Genomic DNA, 21,406 nt, shown 5'->3' on the forward strand with positions numbered 1-21,406 from the left:
ATTCACCCTTAAGCCAGGCCTTAAAACATTAGTGTGACATGTAAATGACTTAACATAGGGAAGACTGAGATCACCAGAGGATCAAATAACCCTTAAGTATTTGCAGAGTGGCTTCATTTATTATTGAAATGCTTATATTAATTTAAACAGAGAGAGGTAGGACTTACATTATTTCTGCCAGCCTTACCTGTCCTTGGATCAGAATTTGTTAAATTTGTTGAATATGTTAACTATTTGAAAAAGTGCCTATTTATGATATGAGAAAATGGGATCTAATTGCTCAAAGCATTTGGGGGAAAGGCAGTACCTCGGGGTTAAGTATAAGAAAAATGGAATTATTTTAGAACGTGAGTCTGTCAAACCTAATCTAGTAAACAGAGTGCTCAAAGACTGTATATTGTTGCTTTTTATAAAAAGTCTGTTATGGTTTAGATGTGAGGTATTCCCCAAAAGCTCATGTGTGAGACAATGCAAGAAGGTTCAGAGGAGAAATGATTGGGGTATGACAGCCTTAACCCAATCAGTGATTTAATCCCCTAATGGAGATTAACTGAGTGGTACCTGAAGGTGGGTAGGATGTGGCTGGAGGAGGTGGGTCATTGGGGGCATGGCTTGGGGTATATATTTTGTATCTGGTGAGTGGGGGGGTCTCTCTCTCTCTGCTTTCTGATCATCATGTGAGCTGCTTCCCTCTGCCACACTCTTCAACAATAATGTTCAGCCTCACCTCAAGCCTGAAGGATGAAGCCTGCTGTTCATGGACTGAGATCTCTGAAACTATAAGCCCCCAAATAAATTTTCCTCCTCTACATTTGTTCTGGTCAAATATTTCAGTCACAGCAGCAAAAAAGTTGACTAAAACGAAGTAAAAAATAAATGATTCTTGAAGGCTTGTAATCCCAGCAGCTTGGGAGGCTGAGGCAGGAGGATCATGAGTCCAAAACCAGCTTCAACAAAAGCAAGGCACTAAGCAAATCAGTGAGAACCTGTCTCTAAATAAAATACAAAATAGGGCTGGGGATGTGGCTCAGCAACCGAGTGCCCCTGAGTTCAATCCCCCTCACCCCCCATAATAAATAAATAAACAATTCTTGGAGTGGGGATGTAGTTCAGGGTGGAGCACTTGCCTAGCATGCGGGAGACCCTAGGTTTGATCCCCAGCACTGAAAAAAAAAAGTCTCAAAAAGGAAGTATAATTGTCTTAGTTCTTGTATTTGGGAAAGAAGTGGAGTATCAACATAATAATATCTATAAACTTGCAGCAAGAAGTTTTGTAGACTTTTCTGGACATTACCTATAATATAGATGGTGCTCTTCTGCCCCTGCAGCACTAGGTGGGTGGCAGGGATCATGTAACTTCTGCCCCATGTATGTCCTTGAAGACTGTGACTACCGACCGGGAGATGGACCTTTCCTGAAATTCTCAGCACAATCATCTGACTGGTCGGAGCGTAATCAATCAAATGTCCCTCCATGCTGTGAAGTTCTACATAACTTTTTAGGTGTTAACATGGTATTTTGAACAGTATATCCACAGGATTGTCCACCAAATTGAACTTTACTGTGTTGTTGATAGTAGCAGCTGAATTAACCATCTGGTCCATGCCTGGGGCCTCTTCTGTGGCACTTGCATTCCTGGGGGAAGTCCAGTATGACTTTCATTTGATTGAAAGTGCGGACTCTGGGGCCAGACTGCCTGGGTTCAATACTGACTCCCATAGCCAGGATTGCTACTCATTGTGCGTGAGCTTTCCTTATCAGTAAAATAGGATCTCATATACCCACCTCAGTGTTGTGAAGACAAAATGAGTTAATTCATGTGAGGAGCTTAGAACAGTGCCTGGCACACGGTAAATAGTGTTAAGTGTTGTCTAGTGCTGCATTATTATCATTATTATTTATTTGAGGCATTCAAAACATACAAGGTACTTCTTGAGTTACAAATGCAAATAAATGGACTCCCCAGTGTGCATGTGGAAGTTAACAACTGCTCCTTTTATTATCCTGGGATGCAATTTCCCCATGGTGCAGCCTCTCTGCTCTTCCCTTTGCCACTGCCTGCCACCACACCACTCTCTCATCCCCCTGTGGTTTCTTTCTTGCATGTACTCTTTCCCCTTTCCTCTACTGCAGCTGACTTAATTCTACTTTGGGCAATTACTTTCTTATACTTAAAAATCCCCTGAACTCTTTTCCACTTTCCTTTCTCTCACTCTTCTTTATTTTATTTTGATTACCCAAGTGATTCAGGAAGTGGCCGATAAAAGATGAAGCCAGGATTTTGACATATTGCATCAAAACCAGGAGGACCAAATATCAAAAGGGGAGAGTCCAAGCCTGGGCAGCAAGGCCCAGGTTCCTTCTGGCTTCAAAGTTCTGCGTCTGGCATTTCAGATTTAGATTCATTGTTTTCCTAACACTTATCTTCTACCTTGTAGGGCTTAAGCCCTTGGCCAGAACTTTGAGATGGATTATCATTTAATCCTTACAACAACTCCTTGAAGGCAGGTATTACTCCTATCTTCCAGAAGAAGTAGAAAACTAAACAACTTACCCAAGGCTATCTAACTTGGAAGTGGACAGCCAGAACTCAAACCCATGTTTGTTCTCTTCCCGCTACTCATAATCCTTCCTACATATAAAAGGAAGTACAAAAACAAATGGACAAATTCCATCAATCTCATGTTCTTGAAAGTATCTAAAACTCTTGCTTAAAGATTTGTAGAAGTTTCTGTGGAGTTCTTCGTCCTTCTTGAGATAAACGTTTTCTCCATTACTCTATCCATTCACCCATCCACCCTCACATTCAATTAACATTCCTCCATTTGCCTATCTATTCAATCATCCCTTCATCCCTCCATCTACCCATAAATTCATATATCCACCAGATTATCCATGCATGGACTCTTTTATGAATTATTTACTACATATCAGGCATTGTAATAAAATCTGAAGAAATCCCTGTCGTTAAGGAGCTAGTACAGGACAGAGGGCAACATACAAACAAAAAAATTGCACCATAATATGGTAAATGTTAATACATAGTGGTACTTATTAAGGTGTTATGTTAATGCAGGAAAGGTGTGTGTGTGTGTGTGTGTGTGTGTGTGTGTGGTTTAACTTTTCTGAGGGAGGGTTTTTTTAACTGGTATTCTTGGACCTTTAGAAGGTCAGTGGAGGAACCCCCTGAAGTCCATGCAAAGTTTTCTCAGAAGGGTCTGTGACCCAAGGTGTTGAGAGATGAGAATTTGACCAGAGCATGACAGAGAAATTTTAACTGTGTTAATAATGTTAGTTGATCCAGCATTTGCCAGGAATTAGAAAGGGAAGATGGCATTCCAGGCAAAGGAAACCACAAGTGGAAACCAAATGCAAATAATTAGCTTGGACTGCAGCCCCGGGTACCATTTGAGGGATCAAGAGAAAAAGAGAAAATGCACCTAGGATAGGTGGTTAGGGTCCAGACCAAGGAAGGCTTGGCACACGAGGCCAAGAACAAATCCTCAAGGATATGAAAAATGCTCTCAATAACATGATTACAATTTATCGTAAAATTTATCCTCCAATGCTGTTGGACAAAATGATAATTTTTACTGTCTTTTCCCAGAAGCTTATAGCAGATTTTCCATATTTTAAGGAAAATTTGCATTGAGGAGTTGAGCTGGGAGCCTAACCTTGCTTCTAGGGGATAATGTGTTCTCAGTTCCAAACATTGACTTACAAAACTTCTGAGGAGCAGTGAGGCTGCAAATTGGCATGGTGGCATAGTCCATTGGTGCCATGGTGGTATATTACCAAATGCCAGGTGTTCAAATATGGGGCTGTAAGAGGAGGGGTCAGGGAAATAGGATTCAGTCCCAAATGAAGATTTGCTGATTTTGTTGCTTAGAAAGAGGCAAAGGTTTCTTTGGATGTGAATTATATTTGAGGTAATAGTAGTTAGATTTATAATCCAGGAATCAATGTTGGGATTCTCTGCCATATTGCCTTTATTTTCTTTCCAAACATCTGGGGTTGAGGAATTAATTAGGTAGATTAACTAGATTAGTTAAATTAAGACATATATGTACACAGTCAGCTCTCAGTAAGGAAGTCAGTCTGCACTGGAACCATTTCTCCAGATTTTAAAGCTCATTTGCTGGTTGCCTTAGATAGGTTAGGAATGATATTTCTAAGCCTGGTAAGTCCCCTTTGTATCTGAGCTGATCAATACCATCTTTTTGCCTCTTCCAACACAAAAACTCGAATGTGCTTGCTTCCTTTTCTAAAAGGAAGCTTCTGTCTCCTACGAGGGCATAGTCCCATGACACAGTTTCCAGTCAAATTTTGGCATCTGAAGAACCTTTCCTCTTTCAAGAATTGTGGGCAACCTGTCAAGAGGGAGCAGTCTTTTGGCATTTGGACTGAAAATGTTACCTGCCAACTGGGCTGCTCTCGATATATTGTTTCTGAGACCAGAGGAAATACATGGAACAGAACAGGCTTTGTACTGTTGGAATGTTTTTGATGAGCACATCTGTACCGAGTTGAAGGGAAAACCAGCCACTTGTCTGTCCACTGTCTCCCATCCCAGCTTTCCTGGGGCTTCCAAACATTCTCACAGGGTGTGGCTATTACCCACCAAGACTCTTTGTCCAGAATCTTTACATTGTTAAAACCATAACCCTGTCCACCATGCAGTTCATACGCGGTTGCTCCAAGTGGCCCTCTGGTGCTTTCTCTCAGTTCCCTATTCTCTACCTCTGCTCCCCGCTTATCAAGAACAGAGTGGCCCTTCCCCAAAGCAGGGGCTCACTAGGTCAATATATCTCAACTGACATTCTTCTAGAGCTCTCTTCCACCATTCTACTTTCATTCAATACATATTTATTGGGCACAACTCTACCACACACCATCCTCATCTTCTCAGAGATGCATGTGAGCAAAACAGAGTTCTGGAAGCAACCCGAGAGGCCTCCATTCACCCAAGCCCAACCGAGAACCAGAACAGGAGCCTGAAGGGCCTGCGGGGCCAGGCTGGGGGTCTCAGCTCCAGACATCCATCTCCTGGGCCTGCAGACCCTTGCTTGTGACTTCCACATTCTTTTCTTTCCTTCAACCATCTCTCATGAACAAAGCTGATCTTTCTTTAATGAAAAGGGCAAAAAATTCCACACTCTATAATAATGTAAATACTGTTTCATTAGAGAAGACAGACAACGAACTAGTTCAGCAAACTGAGAAGAAAACTCCTTGAGTAGAGTATTAGATGCTAAATAGTTAATCCGATGGTCCTGATCCCCAGAGGCTTGTAATATGCAGTACACAGCTACATCCTTCATTCTTAGCATGAATTTAAAAAAATCTCATAGATAAGCAAAGGGTAGGAAAAGCTCTGGTGTCTAACAGTAAAAACTTTCCTTGGCTTACAAAAACCTTTTAGGGTCTTGGAGGAAAATAAATATCTGCATAATTATATCAATATATCTTGTATAATAAATGATAAAGTCACAAAAATGGCAAAACCTGGCAGCACAATGCTGACTCGGAGGCTGCCTAGCTTCTTGGAATTTTGAACGATTCCTTGGCAACCCTGAGAATGCCTGGAAAAGGACAGTTTCCCACCACAGTCCCCTCCCGAATATTCCTGCCCAAGTGTCAAAAGGACGCCACAAAACAGACTTAAAACTTGAAAACCGATAGCCCACGTACCCTGTCCTCTCGGTCCTCCATGAAGGTTGCTGCTTGCTCGTGGTCTATGGGGCCATACGTTCAGATGTCTCCCACTTCCTCTCTGACTCACGAGTCCTCAGCTCTGATGATGTAAGGCTCTTAGTGGGAATCTGTTTTCAATTCAGGGCAGATGTGGGACACTCGTGTAGCCCCAGAGATTATCAACTTTAAAACAAATCGCCCTCGGGATGATAAGTCCAGAGGCAGTAACTGCTTCCTGAGGCCTCTTTGGGGGCCTTCCAAATACTTCACATAGGAGCACAATAACTGTGACACAAAAGCAAGATTCCCTCTTTGGGTTCTCAGAATGTAAAACGAAGCTGCAGAAACCCCTCAGAAGCAAAGCTTGTAAATGTATCTTGGAATGTTTAAACAGAAATGCAGATATTCTTGCAACAGACAACAGGGATTGCAATGTTCCCCTTCCCACCTCCCCAAAACTGTCTTCACACTGTGTTTGGCTCACTGAGTTTAGTTTTTCCACAAATTGAAATTGAATTGTTCTGGTTCAGAGTTTTCTTGGCTCAAGAAAAGGAAGGGGAGGACTATTCCAAGACTTCCACAGAGAAACATCTAGACATTCATTTAACACGGTAAGTTTAATGTTCTAGAATGAGCGTTCACACCGCAAGAACTGTCTACATCTCAGCACACCCTCTGTTCTGAGACGACTCTGTAGGGTTGGCCCATTCGCCAGATTTCAAACTCTAAAAATCCCTAGCTGGGCTTTAACATAATTTAATCCAAGTTAATAGCCCTGAAAAGAAAGAGCTTACAAAAACACTAATTTCAAAGACATCTGAATGGAGAAAAAACACTTAATAAAACTTTCCTTGTAATAAAATAAAATTTTGTATAGTTGTTTAAAATACTTAAAGTAAATGTGCCTGGCATTTCCATATACAGGTACAACTGATGTGAGTCATATCAGTGAACAGTCAGAAGGTAGACATATTAAAAATATATATTCAGAAAACAATATATTACTTAAAAATATATTCTGCTTGGACATCATTACCCTAAGTACATGTATGAAGACACAAATGGTGTGACTCTACTTTGTGTACAACCAGATACAAAAAATTGTGCTCTATATGTGTAATATGAATTATAATGCATTCTTTTATCATGTATAACAAATTAACATTTAAAAAACTTAAAAAAACATAATATATTTGGAAAATACATACATATATATATATATATATATATATATATATATATATATATTTTTTTTTTGGTACTGGGGATTGAACTCAGGGGCACTCAACCATTGAGCCACATCCACAGCCCCATTTTTGTATTTTATTTTATTTAGAGACAGGTTCTCACTGAATTGCTAAGGCTGGCTTTGAACTTGAAATCCTCCTATCTCAGCCTCCTGAGCCACTAAGATTATAGGTGTGAGCCATTGAGATTACAGGTATGCACCACCACGCTCAGCCAAAATATATATTCTTTAAAAATAATGTGCGACCTCACAGAGTTACATGTAAATTATCAAGTCACCAAAAAACATTAGAGCTACTATTTCTCCTAACTTCAAGGGGAAAGATAGACTAAACCACCAATTAAACTTATTATATCTTAGAAATGTATTAAAATAATCCTTAAGTAGCATGTTAAGGGGTATTAAGAGTTCTGGAGGGGACACAAAGGGACCTGCCCCCAGATCTCTCTTTAAAGGAGTTTTGACCCAACGTGCCACCACCTAGGTCCAATGTGCTTATTTGTGAAGAAGCTGAATTAGGTACATGATTTCTTAAATCCAAGCTTCAAATATCAGCAATGATGTACTAACCAAGACCTAGTAGAATAGCAGGTAAAAGGCTTTTTTCTTTTGTTTTCAAAAGTTACCACTAACTGCCACTAGGGTGACAGCTCAGATTGAATTCTTTTCTCTCTCAGAATATATTGACCATTAAGATTGAGACAGTAAATTTTAGCTAAAAAGTTGGATCTATGGCAAATGGGGTAGTGTTAATTCCCAACTTTTGATCCTGCTTGTGGGCATCAAAAATACACTTTCTGGGCAATTAGGATCAGTTTAATGAAAATGCTTTCTCTCTCTCTCTCTCTCTCTCTCTCTTTCTCTCTCTCTCTCTCTCTCTCTCTCTCTCTCTCGTTAGGAAAGTTAAATGGCTTTTTGTGTGTGTGTGTGTGTGGGAAAGTGGTTGAGGAAAGCCAGATGTTGTCAGTGAGATCGAGTTATTTTGACCGGTAGAGGTAAGGAGGGGGACCCCACAGCTGCAGGACAGCATGGGGAAGGAGCCCCAGCTTGTGAGCCAGAAGATTCAAAATCTAGTTCTAGGCATGCTCCTGGCTAGCTGGGTGACTGGGTACAGAGCTTCCCTGTTCTCAGCCTGTTTCCTGTCTATACCAGGAAGACTCTGGTTGGCTCATCCTCCCCCAACAACCGAAAGAGAAATTCTACCCTTGGGACATAGCATTTGTTTTCAAAGTTGGGTCTCAGGGGCACAGACCCCAATCCCATAAAATCAATGCGTATCAGAGAGTACAGTGCACATCCAGCCGTAATTGAGATCAGGCAAACATCTGCAGCTCGCCTTCCAGACACTCTATTTTCCCCCCCATGGTCCTCGGAGACACCCACTCACCTGCAGGAAGGAGCTCAGACACACAGTAAAGCCTGGCATGAAAAACATCGTCAATAAGGTTTTCTTCCCACAAACCTCTTCTCATTTCTCAGCTGTAATTTGAAAGCTATGAACATTCTTTAAAATAATCATGTATAATAGTGGGGTAATGGATCAAATGGTGCCCTTCCTACAGTTCTCACATGTTCTAACCCAGAATGTGACTTTATTTGGAGACAGGATCTTTACAGAGGTGATTACATTAAAAGGAGGCCTCAGGGTGGGTCCTAATCCAGTATGACTTATGTCACAACAAGGGGAAATTTGGTCACAGAGACCTGTGTACAGGGAGAATGCCATGCAAACAGGAAGAAAGTCACGGACAAGTCAAGGACAGGCCTGGGGCAGATCCTTCTTTTCACAGTCCTCAGAAGGAGCCAACCCCTTGATATCCTAATCTTGGACTTCCGTCCCTCAGAACTATAGGAGATAAATCTCTTTTGCGTAAGCCACCAGAGCATGGCACTTTATGATGGCAGCTCCACAAACCAATACAACCAGCATCCCAAGAACCCTTAATTGTGCATATGACACCTTGCATCAGACTGTGTGCCCGACATTCACTGCCCACAAATCAAAGCACTATGGAGCCAAAGAGGGCAGGAGCTAGAAGAAATGGACCCTAGAGGTAGGCTGACAATGAGGAAAGGCCAGCAGCCATTAGTTGTTGTTTTAAAAAAATCCTGATATATATCTGTCCCTCATCCCCTAGACACACAATCTAACACTGAAATGATTCACCAAAGCACAGAAAAATACAAACAACCCATGAAATCCTAAAGACACCTGCTCAAATGCTCATGACTCTGCCCTTGTTCAGGGTCTGGTGTACCCTGGCCCACCACCAGAGCCAGGGCTCTGCTCTCTTGCTACCAGCACCTCCAGGGAGCATGTGACTCCAACACAGAGATGTGGTTAACTAATTGTCAGGACTTATTAATTAATAAGAACTTTTCTCCAAGTGGAAGCCAGTATAGCTATACTGTGTTATTATTTTGTTTCACGAAGGGTAGGTGACATTGAGTTTTCTCTATTAAAGTATGTTATCTGAAATAAAAGAAAGGCTGGGATATAGCTCAGTCATGGAGCCTAGCATGCAAGAGGGCCTGGGTTCAGTCTCCAGTACTTGCAAAAATAAATCAACAAAATAAAAGAATTAATAAAAGGAGATGCTAGAACATGGGAAGGGTGAATGCGAAATTACACAAGCATTTATTACACAGCGAGTTGCTACAGCTTCCAAAGATAAAATTCAGACCAGATCCAGCACCGTGATTCCCAAATACTTTATCTGGCAACATTTAGAAGTGAGTAACTTGTACAAAGCCATTACAAAGGAAACACAAATATTACAAACTTTTAGATTGATTAAAATCAATCTCCATTATCCACTTTTTAAAAAGCTTAGAGGTAAGCTGGGCCTGATGATGCATGCCTGTTATCCTAGCAACTTGGAAGGCTGAGGCAGGAGGATTGCAAGTCTGAGACAAGCCTTTGCGACCTAGTGAGACACTGTATCAAAATAAAATAAAAAGCGCTGGGGATGTAGCTCAGTGGTTAAGTTCCCCTGGGTTCAATAGAAAAAACAAAAACAAAAACAAAAACAAAAAAACAGTCAAACAACCCTACTACCCCAAACTTAGAGGTAAATGTCATTTCTGAATACTGACAGTATTTATGACTCAAAGCTGGGGACAAGTAAGGCAGAACTCAAACAGAGCAGGAAGTACGGAGGAAAAGTTTAAGGTTACCTACATAGGCCAGGCAGGTGGATACGGCCCCAGAGGAAACGGGATTTCACAAGACAAATTTTCAAAGGCAATGTTAGAATGTTCCAGAACTCATAGCTCAATGTTTCCAACAGTCTGATGCTTTCAAAATTCTGAGGAGTGGAAATATCTACTGCTGTGCACAGTTGAGTCATGTCTTGAAACATTGGTATCGACAGCTGATTAACTTTTTTCCCTTTGTATTTACCAATTTTCTATGACGTAGCCTGTCTGTATGTTTCTTACATTAAACCTGATCTACTTAACTTTCCCATGAGAGCTAAAAGTAACTGTAAAAACTTCAGAGAGCTGTGCAATATATTCTTTTAGGAGGGGAAAAATAAAAATTTAGCTTCATCTGTCCCATTTGGAGGTCAATCCCCACTGCACCCACCATAGAGCTCCGTTTTTTGTTTTATTTCACAACACTCAAACATTTTTTTCTCAAATGGAAGAATTTTTCTTTCAGTGCACTTCTTGGCATGCTGAGTTGTCTGATTCTGAAAAGTTTTATAATGTTGAAAATCTTTTCCATCAGTCAAGACTTCCTGAACCAGAAAGTGGCTGTGAGGATTCCTGCAGATAGGAAAACAGTCCACAGTGCATTATGTATTGTCTCCATAGTTGGTTGACACACATCGGCCTTCCGTTCATGGGATTCATAATGTTTCACATGGTTCTGAGATGATTCAAGTGTGAAGACTTTAAACAACATCCCTTCCAACTCTCGAGCTATGATTCAACACATTATTTCTCACAACTGCTTGCTGATAAGAGTCAATGAAGGATGCTTGTGGAATAGACTGGCTCCCAGCTTCCTCCCTTGAAAGGTTGATTCAGTAGGTATGGAGGGACTAGGGGTCTCTGATAAAGAGCAAGTTTAAGAAACAGTTTGCTTCCTGACTCTTAATTTTGGTTGTATATTAGAATCACCTGGGGAACTTAAAAAAAAGGTACTGAGCCTGGATCCCACCTGCAGAGATCCTGGCTTAGTCCAGGGCATAGTCTGGAAATTTGAATTTTTTTGGTAATTATTTTCATAATTTTTTTCTGCTGACTTATTGAGACAACAGATAGCCAGTTAACTCAGCACATGAGAATGCAATATCTAACATCCTCATGAAGATATGCAAAGTGCTTTTGCATACGTGTGTGATTTGAATCCTTGACAACCAGCAGATAGAGTTGATGCTATCTTTCTTTCATAGATAAGCAAAGTAAAGCTGGGAGCAGCTTGATGGAAGTCCCACTGTAAGCAGAGTTCTGGAAAGCTCTATGCCCCTTACTAGCTCTCCAGCTCCCCAGTCTCCCTTTAAAGGATGACAAAAGATAAAAGCAACTCTGTATACCTAGAGATTCTCTTGCATCAATATCATTGTTGTTAATGACAATACTAAAACAGTGGCAGCCCGCACAGGGCCCTTTCTCCACCTGGGCTGAGTGCTCTGGGTGTGTTATCCTAATGTCTTAAGGACTCCATGAGGCAGATTATGTCCCCATTTTTATAGGTGATAAAACTGAGGCTTGGGGAGTAAGCAACTTGCCAAGGGGCACATTGCTATGCAACACTTTTATTTTATCTAAACCTCTTCTTCCTTTTCCTCCCATTCAACCAAATTTTATCAAGAGGCAGAGAGGGAAGAATCTGGGAAGTATTTTACAGTAAATTATTACAGATGAGTACGACTTTTCTGAACTGCATGATCACTTCTCCTGTGGCGATTTGGATCTTTTAAGAAACTTCTAGAACCATCCTTTTAAAACATGAGTATCAGACATTTGATTAGTTCAACTGCAGAATCACGGGCTGTCACTTCCTAAGCAGCCCTGCTTCCCAGAGATGTGGTCATAGTGCCCTGAATTGAGTTACAATTTACCAGAAAGCTTAGGTCTGGGTCCCAAATGCTTTTCATTAGCTGTGGGATCTTGAGCCAGTCATAGTCATAGTCATATCTACTTTTCCACGATTTCCAAAAAAACCAACTTACTTTTGTTCCATTAGTAGTCAGAACTCAAAGTTGGTAGAGTGAAAAATTTGTGTTCTAGAGGCTTAAGAGGCAGGAGGAACCTCTTGGTTAGCTACAAAAACCCTTTCTAGAAACTTTGAATCATTTTATCATGTTATGAGGAGGGAGAAAGAAGTAAAAGGACAGAATTTCTTTCTCTTTCTATTTTCTAAGACTCTTATTTAGAGGGAGGAATTCTAGTTTTTTTTTTTTTTTCAGCAAAGTACAAGTTATGTCAAGACTGAGGATGAATTATGTTTTAAGTATACTTACAAAGAGCATAATGGCTAATAAAGCATGCAACACATCATCTTATATACAAAACTCCATTTGGTTAAAAAAAAAAATGTTTATTGAGCACTTAGTATGTTAGGCACTGGGAATACTCTGATGGCAAATGTCCCCACCCTCAGGAAGCACACTTTTTAGATGGGCCTACAGACAAAGGTAACAACAGAGTAATTATGTTAAATTCAACCAAAGAAACCAGGATGGAGAAGGTGCCCACTTGGGACGTGGCAAGCAGGCGAAGGTGACGTTTACACTGGAAGAATCTGAAGAAGCCGGCTATTCTGAGTGTGGAAGGAAGCGCATTGCAGGCAGAAGAGAATCCCCTGAGTCCAGGAAAAAAGGTTGGTGCAGTCAAGAAACTGGTAAAAGTCAAGTATTATTGGAGTCTGGGGCATATGGAAAGAGGATGGCACAAGGCCAAAGGGCTTTGAGGTGTCAAGTCTCATGGCCCTCATGCGCCATGGTACAGAGAGTTGGTTTTACTTGAAATTCCATAAGGACTAGGGTAGGCCCCTTTTCATCCTTATCAGTGGCCTTATGAGAAGAGAAAATTCTGATACACAAAGAGAAACCAGGGACGTGTGAACACAAAGACCACAGGAGGAAAGGGAGAAGGGGCGTCTGCAAGCCAGGCAGCGAGGCCCCAGGAGAACCCAGCTCTGCCGACATGTTGATTTTTACATTAGCCTTTGAAATCCAATGAGAAGCAGAGGATTTTTCTGTGTGTGTGCCAGTGCAGAATTTTAAACAGAGAAGCAACATGACCTGAATCCTGCCTTAACGTACCTCCGGCAGCACGCGGAGAAAGGATCAGAGGATATTGCAGACAATATCCTCTCTTTCTAAGCATTAGAGAAAGCAGAAATTAGAATATCTGCTCATGTTTTTAAAGCAGTCTTCTAGGGACATACTCCTTCATATTTTTGTAGGAATAACAGTTACATTTAAAATCAGGACAGGATTATAGATATGTAGGCAATCAAGCATTAACCTGCCTAGCTGGGGACAGGAAGGCATTTTGCAATATTTTTGTGTATGCATCAAAATAAAAGATAACAGGGTCCTTTCAAACCATTGTTGGTGACAGGCCTTCAGGTCTCCCTTTCATCAGAGCAAGAAGCTGTGTTGAAAGTGAGCGGGATCCAGCCATATGTAACCTCATTAAGTCCCAGATGGAACATTAGAAGTCCTTGCTTCCTCATTTTGGACAGGTAGCAAAACACAAAGGTGCCCACCTAGCATGCACGATTGCCATACAAGCGCGACTCCCGGTTCTGATGGAATTCCTGGCATCCCCGACATACATAAAAGTTAACACATTCAAGATTTCCCCTGGGTCAGCTCAGACATGAACCTTCCATCCTCAGGCAATCTATTTCCACAGTCCAGCCAGGGCCCAGAAGACAATAAGACTTTCTTCAGAGTTGTACATGTGCAGATGGGAATGGATAATTGAAATACTTACACGGCCCTGAAAGTGAAACTCTCTTTACCCCATGGTAGTTTCCTTTTCAGGTTTCAGTTCAATGTAAAGCCTGTTTTCTATGGATTGAGTTCGAACTCCCAAAACCAGGGGCTTGTAATGGAAATGTGGACAGACGCCTCGCAGTAGCTGTGTTCCTGGGCGCAGCTACACTCATCGGTTTTAATGAGAACCGTTAATAACACCTCCATCAGGATGGTTGCCCTGGGCTGACTTTCTGGGCTGTGCACAGGTGTTCGCGGCCAGAACTGTAATGTAGGTTATTACACTATCAATGAGGCACAGATGTGCTTTCTGTCTGAATTCATGGTGGTGTTCCTGCCAAGTGCGTAACTCTTTCAGTGGGCCCAGTTCTGCTGGTATCAAAATGCTGTTCTAGCTCAGTGAACCTGAGAACTGCCTTCTGCTTCCTCAGGACAGGGGTTTAGAAACACACCTAAGAATGCAAGAAGGCCGGGCTCTCAAAAGGCAGGTGTGAGCTGCTTCAACAACACGAAACACATCCTACCACCTTCCGCATTTTTTAAGGAAAGCGTTACTCTCTGCATATTCATTGGCTGACTCATCAGGTTTTTCTTGGGCACCTATGGTTGCCAGGCACCCTGCAAGAGTCAAAGTCAGGCTTGCCAAGGAGTATACCTCTAGATGTCCTGCAGTGATACCTGCAGTTTCTGTTCTTTTCACTACTTCTGAGTTATTTCTCAAAGCTTGAGTCTCCATTGCATCTCCCTGAAGTTCTGATCCTAAAATCATGTCATTTTTCTAGTGTTGGATGCTTCCCTGAATGTACCAGCTTGCCGTCTCCGTTTTCCTAAGCTTGAAATCCCTGTTTGGTGAGGGTTTTGTCCCTGGAATCTGTCTGATCTGAAGCTCCATTTCCTTACTCACAGCTGGTAGCTGTGAGTGCTGGATTCAGCCTTGTGGCCATTGCAGGCACCTGGGTGCTGAGAACTGGCTTGGAGATATGACTGAAGGCCATTGCCAATGCACTGCTACAACAGACCGTGGCCTCCATGTAGGGAGAGAATGTGGCTCAGAAGGAAAAACGGGTTCTCCTCAATGTGAGAAAGCAATTTAGAATTGATCTTGACTTTGAGAGTGACATTGCCTTGCTGTCTTGGAAAATCTCTCTCTTTCCAGAAGCTAACTGTTCAGAAAGGAGGTCAGCTCACTATCTACAGTGCAGCCTCCCAATGGCCATTTCAGTATTAAGCACAGAGGTGAACAGCTAAGTTAAGACACTGGGAGATGTGTGTACTGCACACATGGGCATTTGTGTGTGCGATTCATGTGTGAGTTTGCAGATGTGTGCAATGTTTGCCTAGGCATCAGGGTGTATCACACTTAGGGAAGTCAGGACATGGTGTTATTCAGTCCTTCCATCCTGTTCTTGTTGTACACAGTCTTCTGTTAACAAACCATGACACAGAGCCTGAAAAAAAATGGATCCTCTCTTCCCACCCCCATGATGCCTGATTTCAGTTCACCTCTCTGTTTCCCTTATTCCCTTTCCTTATCAACCCCTCACTTGACTGATGGTTTGGCAGTAACAACATGAAGGGGTGGCTGGTGGCATTAGCCCTGTTGTCTGTCCCCACTCCCTGCAGGGATGTGGTTGTTGCTGGGGAGTGCAGGACTGTCATTCCTGCAGCCTGCCTGTGAGAGCCCTGAAGATTTGGGCCAGCAGTCACCAGCCCGAGTGGCGCCTTGGCTGTTCTACATGGCTGGCCTCGTTGTGAAGGAAATCTCTTGACAGGCAATTTGCTTCTACCACCTGTATCTCCAAGTCCTTTGCTGAGGCTGTGAAATGCATCCAATCCCCTCTCCTCTCAGGTTGGGCTCTTGAGATGTGTTCTGCTCCCACTTATCATGCATTCTCTGTTTGCATTTCCATTTGGTACTTGAAATATTCTGATCACCTCTCCTTTCTCCCAGGCAGATAGACACATGTTTTATAAGTGGGAGGAACGCAAGCACATAAAAGACCCAACAAGTGATAATAGAAGGTAAATGTCAAACAGACGCACTCCCACTCAAGAAGATGTGGGGAGGGGGATGGCAGCATCTCTCCAGTGAGAATCTGTGCTTGGATGAAATTCAAAGGTGGGAAGCTTATCTGTCTATCTATCTATTTTTTTTATCTAGGGATTTTGCATAGACTTTGTTCTATCCAATACCAAGTAGAGATCTCCCTGATGATTACTTTAATGACAGAAAATTGGGACAATACATTAGCATTGATAAAGTCCTCTTAGGAGCTGTGCCAAATACTATGCAGATTCTGAAACTGACTAATGTTATATTTATATATCAAATACATAAACTGTATCACAAGATTTGGGGAGGGGCAACTATCAGATGATAAATGTGATAATTTTAGTCACATTTGAAAATAGTTTCTATTTCAAATAAAAATTCTTCCTCTTAAGTGTTTCATCATAGAACAACTAATTTCATGAAAACTGAAAGGAAGATTATGATACTAGTATTCCTTGATCTCAGTTATTTTAATATTTTTAAATATTCTACATTTCAAATATATATGTGCCCATTATACTTAAACTTGGAACACAGAAAATATTGGTTTTTACATATGGCATTTTGTCCAGAAATGAAAACAGGGACAAGTAAGTGGTTTAAAAAGCCAAGGCTTACAGTGCTTTGGAAAGGTGTTAAATGAGGAAGGGTACCTTAATCTTTAAAAGATCTTACTAAACCAAAGAAGTCTCCCCCAGCAGAAGGGGCTTGGCACAGCCTTAGTGTCTAGAGCACCCTCCTGGGGATCCCAGGTCTTCTCTATGACGTCGGAGCTAATTCTCACCCATGTTTTTCCAGGCATTCCTTCTTCCCCATCGATGTCATAATTCATTCATACAGTGAGTGAAAATATATTTAAGTTAGGTGTGAGGCAGGTTCTGAGCAGGTTGGATTTCACCCTACCTTCAGGGGTCACAGAATGACAGGCAGAGAAAGACAAAATAGCCATGGAACCAAGGCCAGGACTGGCCAGGACTGAAAACTACTTATGAGGCCTACAGCAGGGGCAGCTCACCTGTCCATGGGTATTGGGGAGGATGGGTGTGTGTGTTTGTGTGTGTGTGTGTGTGCACGCGCGCGTGTATGTGTGTGTGTGAGGGGGCAGGGGCATTTAGCCTTTGTTTTGGAAAAAGAGTTCAAGATGGGTGCTGGATTTCCTTGTTCTTTGCCCACGTGGTTTGCTGGAAATGTGAGGACCGTTTACACTGTTGGCATTGGCAACCCTGTCTCCCTGTAGAACTTTGATTTAATCCTAAATGCACTGAATGCCTTGAGTATGAATATTAACTCTGATGCTGTTCTAACTTTTCTAATGGTGGGCACTGGTATCTAATGATTTCAAGCTGTCCTGAAACAGGGTTGCCCCTAATTGGGATATGACCTTCTTACTTTCCCTGCCTCCTTACCCACCTCCAGAAGATGATTTTTGAATCCTATCCGGTCATAATATACACATGGCCAAGGTAATGGAGGTGAGTAGAAAGTAGGACATATACCAGGCTGTTTGTACTGGAACATGGCAACCATGAAATGAGCAAACATTTCATTTTGTTTATTGAGGTCAATGTGAAAGCTGCTGAATCTCTTATAACAGCTTTCAAGACATGCGATGCGTGTCTTTTTGAAACACCTTGAGCCAAGCCTGTTGTTCTGAAATGTCAGAATATTCCATTATGGTAAGCATTTGACTCATATTGAATTCTTTGATTGTGTGGAACTCTGCAAAGTGCAGCTAAAACACCTACAAGGATAACAATATTCATGGAACCTGTGAGGCAAGAGACAGAGGATACAGCCTGAACAGGATTTCTGGTTTTTACTGATTACAGACCAAGCACATGGCCAAGGGGAAGAAGCCCACCCATTCTTTCCATGTGTCTTATTTTTATGGTCTTCTCCTCAATGTAAGGGGCTGTTGGGATGTAAGTTTGGCTTATGGAGTAAGGTAAACTCAGAATGCTATAGTCCAAGTTTGAAGAAGCTGTGTGACTCTGGACTCAGGTAGGGATTTGCTGACTTTTGAAGCCATGAAACCCTCAGATGGGGCTGAAAGCAACACAAACAATCTCAAGCCACAATTCTTGCTTCTTTTTCCATCTATCTGCCATCACACTGGCAGATAAAATATCAAGAAGCCATGATTACATAAAGGGTCAGAGCATAGACTCTGGGGTCCAAAAGTTTGAGTCATGGCTTTGCTGCTATTCACATAACCTCTGTGAGCCTCAGTTTCCACATCAGCAAAATAGGGATAATAAAAATAAAATCATTTACTTAGCGCTGGGCATGGTGGTGCACACCTGTAATCCCAGAGACTTGGGAGGCAGGAGGATCCCGAGTTCAAGATGAGTCTGGGCAACTTAACAAGACCCTGCCTCAAAATAAAAAAAATAAAAAAAGGCTGGGAATGTAGCTCAGTGGTAAAGTGCCTCTTGATTCAATTCCTAGTCTATTACTGCAAAATCCAAAGCTCTTGGGTAGGGTTGGGGTTGTGGCTCGGTGGCAGAGTGCTTGTCTTGCAATGTGAGGCACTGGGTTCGATTCTCAGCACCACATAAAAAAAAATAAACAAAATAAAGATAAAAAAAGCTATTGGGTATATTGTGAGGTTTAAATGAGCTAATGAATCTGAATTGATTGGTGCAAAGTCCACTTTGGGACTGTTAAATAAATGTTAAACCATTATTATCGATACCATGTCAACTCTGAAAAAATCAGTGTTTTAGTTAGGATTCTTTGGTTCACTAGTTCTGAAAATGGCTCATTGTAGCACAAGCCAAAAGTTATGTGAATTCTAACAGTTAAAAGTGAGAAAGCCAAGTCTTCATTTATTCATTTGTTTAACAAGCATCTATGGAGTGTTTCCCATGTGCTTAGCAGTGGGCAAGAACTGGGGGTGCACATATAAAAGTAATGCTTTGCATCTTCCAGGCTCTTGAAATCCAGTGGAGCAGATCAATGCATTGACCAACAATGGTGCACATGTGCTTAATAAATGCAGTTTGGCTGACCCATGCTTTGAAAACCAGTGCTCGTGAAAGAAGAATATGAAAGATTTACATGCTCCCTGAAGTCTAGTGCTGAGACTTTAAAGGAATGGATGAGGGAAGTCAGCAACACAGGAGAGATTAGCTCAGACCCTGTTGACTCCTGGGCCTCAGGAATTCTCTTGTCCCCAGGCTGAGATGTCATTCTTTGGTTTCTGAGATCAATGCTAGCCTTGGATAGGAATTTAAGGAGCTCTAGGCCAACACTTTGTGACTGAAGTTCAAGCCAAGATAGCTGCCAGGGAGGCACCAACCATGTGCCCCAGATCTGACACTTGCCTTTTTGTCTATCATGCCTTAATGTACAAGGGTTAAGATCAGAACTGGGCTCCTCCATCCTTGCAGGTATTTAAAGACTGGTCCTGGCTCTGAACTCTGGGCTTATAGGTACAGTATTCCCACCTCTGAAACACTTCAGTGATGATGTCTTTTGCCCCTTACGCTTTTTTTTTTCAATAGCTTTATTGATATAGAAATTCACTTGGTATAAAATTCACTCATGTGTGATGTACAATTCAATGGGCTTTTTACATGTTCACAGATATTTGCAACTACTATCACAATCAACCTCAAAACACTTTCATCACCCCCAAAGAAGCCCTCACTCCATCTTAGCTGTCACCCTCAGTCCTCCCATGAACCCAAACCTGGCAACCACTGATCTTCTTTTCATCTCTGTAGAAATGCCTATTCAAAATTTCATACAAGTGGATGTTGCAGACTGAATTGTGTCTTCTGACACCAATTTTTTTTTTCAAAGCCGTAAAGTCCAAAGTGATCATATTTGGAGATAAGGCATCTAAGGAGGTAATTAAGAGTAAATAAGATCCTAAGGGCAGGTCACTAATTTCATAGCAATGATGTACTTATAAAGATCAGAAAGACCCCAGAAGTGTGTATACACAGAAAAAACGGTCATGTAAGGACATGGGTAGAAGACAGTCATCTGCAAGCCAAGAGAGAGGCACCAGGAGGAACTGAATCTACTAACATCTTGATCTTGGACTTCAAGCCTCCAGAACTGTTGGAAAATAAATGTCTATTGCTTAAGCCACCCAGTCTGTAGTATTTTGTGTAGTATTTACAATGTTTGTATCCCTGCCCAAAATTCACTTGTTGAAGTCCTAACCATCATTGTGGCTGTATTTGGAGATGGAGTCTATAAGAAAATAATTGAAGTTAAATGAAGTCATAAAGGTGGGGCCCTGATCTGATAGGATTGGTATTCTTTTAAGAAGTCATCCCAGAGAACACAGGTTCTCTCCCAGGAACACAGAGGAAAGGGTGAGTGAAGACACATCAAGAAGGCTGTTCACAAGTCAGGAATGAGCCCATCAGGAACAGAATCTGAGGGCACTTTGATCATGTCTTCCAGCCTCCTGTTGTCAAAGTCACTCACTCTGGCATTTTGTTGTAGAAGCTCTAGCAGACTGATACAGTGGACTAGAACAATGTGTGGCCTTTTGTGTCTGGCTTCTTTCACTTAGCATGATGGTTTTAAGGTTGAGTTCATGTTGTAGTGTATGTAATTTCATTTGTTTCTACCTCTTGGATATTGTGAGTAATGGTGCCATGAATATTCATGTAAACATTTTGTTTTCATCTATCTTGAGTAAATATCTAGGAATGCAATGTTTGGATCATTTGAGAATTCTATGGAGAACCTAGGGGAACCTTTGAGGAACTGCCAGACCCTTTTATGAATGGTTGTGCCCTGTTCTATTCACATTAGCAATGAATGGGGGTTGCAACTTCTCTGCAGCCTTGTCAACACCTGTTAGGATCTCTCCTTTTTATTATAGCCATCCTAGTGAGTGCCGAGTGGCATTGCATTATGGTTCTGATTTGCACTTCCCCAGTTTGTCCGGGTGTTGTGAGTATCTTCATATGTGCTTATTGGCTTATTGGCCATTTGAGGCAATTTCTATTCAGGGGCTTTGCTTATTTTAAATTGGCAATTACATATTAAATTTTGTAATCATTGAGATTCATTCTTTATACATTATAGATACAGTTTCCTTATCAGACATGATTTGCAAAAAAATTGTCCCATTCTATATGCTGTGTTTTCACTTTACTGATGGAGCCTTTTGAAGCACAAAAGTTTTAATTATGTTAGTCATATTTTCTTCATTCTATTGATTCCTTTCTTGGTGTAATTTCTTTAAAAAATAATTCCAAGTCCAAAATTACAAGTATTTACTCATTTTTTTCTAATAGTTCTATTGTTTTCTTACATTTTCTGTTCCAGGTAATGCAGATGTCCAACTTCATTCTTTCACATGAGAATATGTAGTTAACCTAGCATTACTGGTTGAAAGCCTATTCATTTCCCACTTAAATTGTCTTGGTACTCTTGATGATAATCCATTGATCACAAATATAAGGGTTTATTTTTAGACTC

The 21,406-nt window shown here is 41.4% G+C and overlaps 1 protein-coding gene across 1 annotated transcript in view; it reads right to left on the reverse strand.

The window, feature by feature from the left end:
- Positions 1–5,765, reverse strand: part of Sash1 (SAM and SH3 domain containing 1) — a 229,767-nt gene extending 224,002 nt beyond the window's left edge. The window contains exon 1 of the mRNA XM_071612923.1: positions 5,692–5,765. Within this exon, the coding sequence (XP_071469024.1) occupies positions 5,692–5,712 (21 nt within the window). The 5' untranslated portion in view covers positions 5,713–5,765. The remainder of the gene's footprint in view (positions 1–5,691) is intronic.
- Between the last annotated feature and the right edge of the window lie 15,641 nt (positions 5,766–21,406).

Source organism: Marmota flaviventris, chromosome 6 (genome assembly GCF_047511675.1).
Source record: "Marmota flaviventris isolate mMarFla1 chromosome 6, mMarFla1.hap1, whole genome shotgun sequence".
Taxonomy (NCBI): Eukaryota; Metazoa; Chordata; class Mammalia; order Rodentia; family Sciuridae; genus Marmota; species Marmota flaviventris.